Source organism: Octodon degus, unplaced genomic scaffold (assembly GCF_000260255.1).
Source record: "Octodon degus isolate 3935 unplaced genomic scaffold, OctDeg1.0 scaffold00008, whole genome shotgun sequence".
In the NCBI taxonomy this organism is placed as follows: Eukaryota; Metazoa; Chordata; class Mammalia; order Rodentia; family Octodontidae; genus Octodon; species Octodon degus.
The window spans coordinates 18145773-18155632 of NW_004524584.1; the positions used below are offsets into that span (position 1 = coordinate 18145773).

General features: G+C 39.2%; 1 protein-coding gene across 1 annotated transcript in view; it reads left to right on the plus strand.

The window, feature by feature from the left end:
- The first annotated feature begins 101 nt into the window (after positions 1-101).
- Positions 102-9860, plus strand: part of Exoc3 (exocyst complex component 3) — a 41317-nt gene continuing 31558 nt past the window's right edge. Inside the window, exons 1-2 of the mRNA XM_004625176.3 lie at positions 102-225; positions 1537-1729. Of these exons, the coding sequence (XP_004625233.1) occupies positions 1586-1729 (144 nt within the window). The 5' untranslated portion in view covers positions 102-225; positions 1537-1585. The remainder of the gene's footprint in view (positions 226-1536; positions 1730-9860) is intronic.

Sequence of the window (9860 nt, forward strand, 5' to 3'; positions counted from 1 at the left end):
CCCGCAGCGTACCTCCGAAGCACCGCAGCAACCAAGCTCAGGCTGCCCAACCCCCGCCCTTCCGGCCCGCCGCCGGAAACGGAAGTGTCGGTCATCGCCCACTTCCGGTCGGGACGCGGGTGGCGGCGGCGGCGGCCGAGACGGTGAAGCGAGTTCTCTTTGACGGCCGTTACTCTCCCGGGGAGTTCGCCAGCCTCTTCTCTCCCTTTCCCAGGCGCCCTCGAGGTGAGGGCGGAGCGGGGCCTCGATGCGGTGTCCTCCCTGGGAACTGTCCTTCCCCGTGTGGCGCCCCCATGGTGGGGTTCCCGTTCCCCGAGAGGCGGCCCCGCGGTGGGGTCCCCTTGCCAGTGGGTTGTCCCCGCGGTGGGATCCCCTTCCCTGTTATGTGCCCTAGCGGTGGAGGTCCCTCCCTAGTGGGGTGACCCCCTCGCTGTGCGGTACCCCCGTGGCAGGAGTGGCTGTGGAGGAAGGCTCAGCAGAGGAAGCCAACTCTGGCCTGTGCTGCCGGCCTCAGAGCCCTGAAATTTGACAGTCTGAAGACTGCGATTGGAAACTGCCGTTCAGACTTTCTGCCCTCAGATTTTATGTTTTGTCGTTTCTGGCAGATTCTTCGTTGGGTGTGCTCGGCCAGCTGGCTGGGTTTCACTGCCTGGATTGCCCACCCAGAGAAGGTGGTAGGAGAGGAGGCAGGCTGATGTTAACGTTGGGCCGGTCGGACTACCTTACTGTGTGTCCGCCAGGGCAGTTGGGCATCCATTTCTCAAGCTTAACATATGATTCCGAATCACAAGAGAACACATACAAAGTCATACACGCCATGGAATCTCCACTTGCAAGGAAGGGTAAAGAAAAGAATCAGGAGGAAGCAAATCCTCTTAAAAGTGTTTGCCTCTGGCATCTTTGTATTTGTCTGACCTGCCCAGATTTTCTGCATTGGCATACCTGGTTTCATAATCTGAAAAAATAGAAGAAAGCAATAGTGGTTACAATATTAGTCTATTTGAAAGAGAAGTGAGAAGAGATGCAGTGGGTACAGACAGAGGAATTATTTACTGGAAATCTACCATGGATTTCAGTTTTTTTTTTTTTTTTTCTGAAAATGTGGGAATGGGGAGTAAAAAGTTCTAAAAGGTGGGTCTTTTTCATATCTATGAAGTGGAAGTTAAATAGCTCGAATTAAAGGGAACAAATATTGGTTGTGTCCCCTCCTTTGCCAGCTGCTCAGCAGCAAGCTCCAGAACTGGGATGGTGTTGGCACTAGGCTGGTGCTGTAGAGCAGACACGATGTGACAAGTGATGTCTCACGTGTAGATGTCCATGTCTCCCTTAAGGTCAGGCTTTCCCATGCTGGAGTCCCAAAGGTTTGTGCTTTCGTTAAGGAGCTCATCCAAATTCAGGCTCCTTTCAGGTTTATTGGATTAAAGCATCTCTGACAGTGTTCCAGGGTACTCACCTGGCTGTTGAAGGGTAGATTTAGTGCCAAGGTAGGTTGGCAAGGGTAGGTTGCCTGCCTAATGATCCTCCTCTTGTGCACAGAGGCTGCCTGGAGTATGACACATGGTCAGATCCCACCTGCTCATTGGCCATGAAGGAGACAGACCGGGAGGCGGTGGCAACAGCAGTCCAGAGGGTTGCTGGGATGCTCCAGCGCCCAGATCAACTAGATAAGGTAGAGCAGTATCGCCGAAGGGAAGCTCGGAAGAAGGCCTCTGTGGAAGCCAGACTGAAGGTAGGAGGCCTCAGATGTCATGTGCTGAGTTTCTGGTTCCTACTTGATGTCATGTGATGCTTTTGCTAAATTAGAGTTTGTGACAAAATGGGAGGAGATAGAGCTGCACTTACTAAGCAGTTTCTTCCAACAATGTATTACCAAATGTCGATTTACAAAGAAGACTAAGAGTATTGAAAACATTATAGGAACTTTTTCGGTACTCAGAAAGACTCAGTTTGGCTTTTTAAAACAGTACCCACTTGTTCATGTAAAGCTATTCTGCAGAGTGCCACTAAAGAGAGTTCTGTTTCGATCATTTCAACACCTGTGATAGTGGGCTGGCCATATGTTGGCCTTATGGTAGAGGAGAGCAGGGCAAGACGTGTTATTATTAAGAGTTGTAGTGATGGTACTCTCCTGTAGCCCTAGCACCTAGAGGCAAAAGCAGGAGGATTGCTTGAGCTTAACAGTTCAAGGCCAGCCTGGCAGCATGGGTAAGATCCCCATCTCAAAAATAAATAAATAAAAATAAAATAAAACTAGAGATGTAGTTCAGCATGAGAGCATTCTCCTAGCTGCATCAAGCCTTGGCTTTGAGCCTGAGCACCCCTCTCCCAACACACACACAGTGTATAAGACTGAAATAAAGAAAATCATTCTTTTTCAAAGTACTGTATGATTTGGAGGGCTTTGACTTAAGTGATACCAAGAAGTGAAGTGTTATTAATCACCAGTCCAATTATTCAAATACAAGGTACAAAAATTGTATTCTTTCATTAAGTTTTTTTTTTTTATTATTTATTTATTCATTTATTTTGTGTGTGTGTAGCCAGCTCAGCCCACCAGGGGGCGGGGCTGGCTGGCATGTGGTGCTGGGGGATTGAACCGCTGTCCCTGTGCTTTGCTTAGCTTAGTTTGTTCTAAGTAGGTGCTTTAGACCACTGAGCCATCTCACCAGCCCCTTTCATTAAGTTTTATAAGTCAATATAACAAGAAATTTTTATCAAATTGATCAGTGTAAGAATGAACTGGTTAAAAAAAAAAAAAAAAGAATGAACTGGTTGAAATGACCCCAGCCTGAGCAGCACAAGGGATAGTGTGCTCCCCAAGTAACGCTGGAGGTAAACTGTTAAATGTTTAGACACATTTGGTATAGTTATAAGACATTAAAACCACAACCAATCATTGACATGCAGCAAAATGTTTTTAGGGATTTTAGAGTAAAGTTCTCAAGTTGATGGGCAAAGACTTCTTCCTGCTGAAAACAGCAGGCTTACTGCAACCATAGAGATTGTTTACTTGGTAACAAGTTACCGAAAGACTACACTAATCTGAGACGTCAGTTTTGTGCGAGTTTAAACAGTTGGATCTAACTAACTGCAATTTTAGCCTGCACTTTTATCTTTTGTGAAACTTGTGAGATTAATTAGCAGGTGTCAGTGGTAGCAGTAAATTAGAAACCTCAAGTAGTTATAATCATAGTCAAATATTTCTTATTAATTAATTAATTAATTTATTTGGCACGGGGTCTCACTACGTAGCTCAGACTTGTGATCCTCCTGTTTTCAGCCTGCATAGTGCGGGGATCACAGGTGTGCATTACCACACCCAGTTTCAGTGATCGGCTCAGTGCATAGAAGGGTGGGAGTAGGGCCAGGGCTGGCTCGGCATGTGATATGGGGGATCAAACCCCAGTCCCTGCACTTGCCTAAGCAGGCACTTAGTCCGCTGAGCTATTTTGCTGGCCCTCTTAGTTAGATATTCTTGAACACAATATTTTTTTACAGAAAAGTTTTTATTAATGCATGTTTGTAGTACATAATGATTATATTTAGCATGGGGACATTGTACATGTGCAGAACACATCCCAGTTCTTTTTGTTTTTGTCCACTTCCCTTCACATCCTTTCCCTCACTCCAACTCTTGTTCCCCTTCCCATCTGCAAAGGCTTTATTTCTATTTTTAATTCATTTTTTTAAAAACTTGCTTTTCTCTTCCTTCCTTCTTCCCTCCCCCATCTCTTGTTCCCTTTTACATTTAAAAAGGACCTCCCTACTTCTCATTATCCAGCTTTTATTTTGCTCTTTGCTTATACTTTGGGATTCTCATATAAGAGAAACCATGTGATATTGAAACTTGTATGTCTGATCCATTGCACTTAACATTATGGTCTCAGTGTGTGTCCATTTATCTACAAAAGACTCAAATTTATCCTTTACGGCAGAGTTGTGTTCTATTGTTTACAAATACTACATTTTCTTCATTCATTCATCAATTGATGGGCATATAGGATATTTCCAAGATTTGGCTATTATAAGTTGTGCTGCCATATGCAGCACAATTTGTCGTTGTTGTCATTGTAAAGTAATGTAATTTCTAGTTTTAGTGTTTTGAGGGATTTCCATGATGGTCTCCATAGTGGTTGTACTAGTTTACATTCTTACTAACAATTTAAAAGGATTCCTTTTACCCTCCAGCCTCTCCAGCTTATGTTATTATTTGATTTCTTGATAATGGCCTTTTTTTCTGGATTAAGGTGGTATCTCAGTGTTGTTTTAGTTTGCATTTCTTGAAAGGCCAGGGATATTAAATATTTTTTTCATGTGTTTATTGGCCGTTTGCTCTTCTTTTAAGTGTATTTATTTCAGTAGCCCATTTTTTGGTTGGATTTTTTTATTTTGGGAAGTCTAATTTGTTTTGAGTTCTTTATATACTTAGGTACCAGTCCTCTGTCTGAGGAACAGCTGGGACAATTATTTTTCCCATTCTGTAGGTTGTCTCTTTTCTCCATTAGTTGTTGGATATTCGAGGTATAGACATTTTTAATTGGATATGCTCCCATTTGGTAATTTTTGGTATTATTTCTTGTGCCATTGGAATTCTGTACAGGAAGTCCTTGCCTATCCTGTATCTTCAGGAATTTCTTCTTTTTATCTTCCAGCAGTTTGTTTCTATTTTAACATTTAAATCTTTGGTCAGTTTTTATTTCAGTTTACTAAATGGTAAAATGTATAGGTCTAAAAATCTTACGCATGGGTTAGCCAGTTCTCCAAGTGCCAGTTTATTAAAGTTACAAGCTTTCTTCCCTTTGGCCCCTTTATTGAAGACCACATAGTTGCATGAGTCTGGGGTTGTTTCTGCTTGTTCTGTTCTGTGTCATTGATCCTCATTTCTATTTTTATCACTGTAGGTCTATGATATAACTTCAGACCTGGGTTTTTGATGCCTCCTTTGCTATTGTTACACATAACTGCTTTTATTATCCTAGACCTCTGTTTCTATATGAATTTTTAGGTTGTTTTCTCTAGGTATGTGAGGGATGCTGTCGGTATTGAGATTGAGACTGTACTAAATTTATGTATCAATTTTGTTGAAGGATTTTTTTTGGTCCGAATACCTTCAGGGCAGGTTTGACTGGCTTGAGTTGTGGGGATCCAACCACAGCAACCTGAGCCTGACTGCTTTGTTGAAGCAGCCACTTAAAGAACTGAGCTAAGGGGCAGGCCCTCTATGTATCAATTTTGATAGCATAGCCATTTTGATTATATTGGTTTTGCCTATCCAGGAACATGGGATATCGTTCCATTTTCTAATGTTCCTTTCAGTTTTATTTTTGTCAACGTGATGTAATTTTTGTATTAGATGTCTTTCACTTCCTTTGTTAGGTTAATTCCTAATATTTAATTTTTCTTGATGCCACTGGATTGTTTTCCTAATTTTTTTCTCAGTGAGTTAATTAAAATGTGTAAGAGTGCTATTGATTTTTGTGAGTTGATTTTGTACACTGATACATTACTGGATTTGGTTATTCTAAGAATCTTTCAGTTTTGTGAATAATGCTACTTCGATTTCTTCCTTTTCTGTACATATCCCTTTTGTCTCCTCCTACTTGATTGCTCTGATGTTTTGAGGACTATGTTAAACAGGAGTGATGATAGTCAACATCCTTGTTTTGTTCCTGATTAATGTGGCATTGTAGTAGCTTCATCATAAATGGTTTTTATCAGACTGAGATCTGGTCCTTCTATGCCTATTTTTGTCAAGAGTTTTAATCATGAATAGATGTTGGATTTTGTCAAAAACTTTTTCTGCATTTATTGAGACAACCACATGATTGTTGTTCTTGTGTCTGTTTATGTGATAAATTACATTTATTGATTTGTGCATATTGAACCATCTATGCATCCCTGGGATAAAGCCTACTTGGTCGTGGTGTATGATTTTTTGATACACTGTGTTTGCCAGTATCTTGAGGATTTTTACAGCTATGTACATTAGAGATTGGCCTGTAGAGTGGTGGGCATGATAACAAGTCCAGGAGGCGAGGTTGTGGATGCGGGTGGCCCTTGCCTTAGCTGAGCATTGCCCTGCGTGGTCTGTTGGGGTGATGGTGCTCCTCAGGGGTGCGTGGGGTGTGCTGAGCACCCTGGGGAGGTCTGGGGCAGAGCTGTGCGCCGGCTGTGGAAGTAGACTGTGCTCACCCTTCAGTTTTATGTATGTCCCAAAATGGTTTTCATCCACCTTGAATGGATATCCGAAGAAACCTTTGAATTCATACGTTCGATTTGCTAAAGAAAAGATAAACATAATTAAAGCTCAGAACCCAGATATAAAAGTTACAGAAGTAATGAAAAGAATTGCAGAGCAATGGAAGGAACTTCCTAATGCAGAGAAAAAAAGCATCAGAAGATGCTTACGAGGTACAATTGAAGGCATACCAAGAGGAGATGAAGAGGATTCATGAAGCACTAACTCCAGCCCAGAGAACATCTGTGGCAGGAAATAAAACACAGAAACGTTTAAAAAGTGTGCTCCCAGTAGACAGGCACAGGAGCCAATTAGGTCTCAGTATTGGACAGTGTTGTAAAATTAGCAAGAATAATGTTGGCAAACATTTGAATTCGATTACTTTTTCTTTGTCTCCTGGATTGCTGCCACTTGAAGATACTTTGTGGTAGTGGTTTGAAAACCCAAACAGATGAACATTTGTGCAGAATTTTATTTTGTGTTTAAGACTGGGGATCAAAATAATTAAAGCAAATGTAGCAGTGAATGAATCATTTACTGTTAATAAGGTAAATAAGTCTGTGAAGTTTTTTACACTGGAAGACAATTATGAAAATAGTATTCTTGTTTCTCATATGATAGAGGCAGGAGTTTCTTTTCAAAACAGTCACAAACTGTGGGAGCCACAATGTTCTGTGAGATACAATGGAGCCAGAGCCCTGTGTGTGGGTGCACGTTAGCACCCAGCACTTAGGCTGAGGCAGAATTGACACCAGCTTGAGACCAGCCTGGGCTACACAGCAAGTTCGAGGCCAGCTTGGAATGCGAAGGGAGACCCTATCTCAGTAGAAAAGAGCCTGACTCTTAGGTAAATCGTAATTCTTAGGTATAAGTCATAGTATTTAGAATTGATGGTTGTATATGCAAGTGATTGTTCAGTAATAACTTTTTATAAAATGGATGGAGAACCCCTTTTCTCATCATTTTCCTAAAGTACAGTTATGTACCAATATGTATGCATATTGGTTTAGTTTGCATAGAATAAAAAATTTAATTCTTCATTAAAAAAAAAAGAGATTGGCATGTAGTTTTCTTTTTTGGATCCTTGTCTAGTTTTGGAATCAGGGTAATGTTAGCTTCTAGGAATGACTTTGGGAGTATTTCCTCCTTTTCAGTTTAATTAAACAGTTTAAGGAGTATTGGCATTAAATCTTCCCTGAAGTTCTTGTAGAATTTGGCAGTGAATTCTCTGGCCCTGGGCTTTTTTTTTTTTTTTAACTGCTTCAGTTTCATTTCCTGTTAGTGAATTATTCTGGATTTTTAAATCTTTCTGGTTCAGCTTTAGTAATTCATATTTGTCTAGGAATCTCTCCATTTCTTCTAAGTTCTCCAGTTTATTAATGTACAGGTTTATGAAGCTGGTAATAATATTCTGACTTTTGGGAGTATTTTGCAATTTTATTTTTAATGAATTGACTTCTTTTCTGTACATATCCCTTTTATTTCTTCATTTCTAATTGAATTGTGTCTTCTTATGGTGCGATTGGCTATGGGACTATTTTGTTTACTGTCAAAAAACAGCTCTTTGATTCATTGGTTCTTTGTGTTTTTGTAAAATTAATTTCTACTTTGATATTTATAATTTACTTCCTTGTATTAGCTCTAGATTTACAATGTTCTTGTTTCTGTAGGACCTTGAGGTGTATTATTTATTTTGGGGTTTTTCTGATGTGGGCATTCAGAGCTGTAAACTTCCCTCTTACACCTGTTTTCATTTTGTCCCATAAATTCTAATATGTTGTACTGGCATTATTATTTAATTATTAGTGATTTTGTTATTTCTTTATTAATTTCCTCTATGACTTATTGATTATTTAAAAGTGTGTTGCTTAATTTCCAAGTGTTTGCATAATCTCATTTCTTTTGCCATTGATATTTAGTTTCATTGTACTATAGTGTACATGGTAAAATTTCAGTTATTTTGCATTTACTTAAATATGTTTTATTTGCTAATATGTGGTCTGTTTTGGAGAAAGTCCCATGTGCTTCCAAGAAAAATATGCATTCTGTTGTTGGGAAGAACACTCTTAGCTATATCATTTCAGTGCATTTGTTTGAAGCTTTGATTGAACTCTTGATTTTTTTGTTTGTTTAGTTGATCTATTTGCGATTGTAGGTTATTGAGGTCTACTATGACTATAGTAACATCTCATTTTCAATGTTTTATTAAGTTGGGTACACTATTTTTTGGTGTATATATAATACTTCTTCCTGTTGAATGGTTCCACTGTGTAGACTTTCTTTGCTTTTTCTGATCAATTTTGGCTGAAAGTCCAGTTTTTTGCCATTGATACTTAGTTTCATTGTACTATAATGTACATGGTAAAATTTCAGTTATTTTGCATTTACTTAAATATGTTTTATTTGCTAATATGTGGTCTGTTTTGGAGAAAGTCCCATGTGCTACTTGCACTTGTTTTCAGATTTTCATTACATAAAATATTGTCTTCTATTCTTTAACTTTCAGTTTATGAATTTCTTTTTGAATAAAACATGTATATAGCAATTTTTGGGTTATGTTTCTTGATCTATTCTGCTAATCTGTGTCTTTTGATTGGCAAATTGAGACCATTCATATTGGTGGTTAAAATAGATATTTATTTCTGTCATTGTATTCTTTTCCTGCTGCGGATTCCCTTTCTTTCTCTTCTGCTTAATTGTTCACCCTGTCTGGTGCATGTATTCTATTAGGTATTTGGCCTTTTTAGGTTCATTGTCTCTATGTAGGTCATCTTTGAGAATTTTTTTGCTTTCGTGATCACAAATTTCTTTTTTTTTAATTAATTTTATTGAGAAAGAAATAGCAATGAGACAGTTTCAAAACAAGTTAGTAGGACAGTTACAATAATTAATACAGTGCATATTATTGTCTTCATAGTAGTTATTCATAGTACAAGATGCAGACATGATATCTTGCCTAAACACTATTAGTATAAATCTTTCTTCTCATTGAACTAAAAGACAGAAGCTGTATATCTATCCTATTTTGTGTATATATATATTTCACCATAAAAATGGTCCTTCATTTATATCTCTCTTTTTTGTTTAGTTTTGTCAGAAATGGGTATTCCATTGCCATTCAAATATTGTAGATGTATGAATTCAGCAAAATAATCCAATGTAGTCCAGTAGTCCATAATAGTGGTGGGTTATCCGCAGAACTGGCAATATCAGAAGTTGTTGACTTTAGCCTTTTACAGCTCAGCATATTAATAGGGCTTTACTCTGTATACTTCGTTTTTATACTTTTCTGCTGGATGGTTAAGACCAAGGTAAAACAAGACCTATATAACAAGAAATGTAACTTCTGTATCTGACAAGGTGAGTCATATCCTCTCAGGATTTACCCTGAAACCCTGTACCACAGTTTGTAGATCCTTTGTCAGTGTCAGCCATGTGGATGAGTCATGGCCACTGCTTGACTAATTTGCTCTCTGTGAAAGCCTGAGAGAATGTTTTCTCTCCATGTGACTCTCCCTAGGCACACTATACATCATCAATCACTTGCCTCTGCGGCCTCATAATCTCCTTGATCAGAAAATTTGGGGCGGTGGTCACAAATTTCTTTAGGTGCTCTGTATCA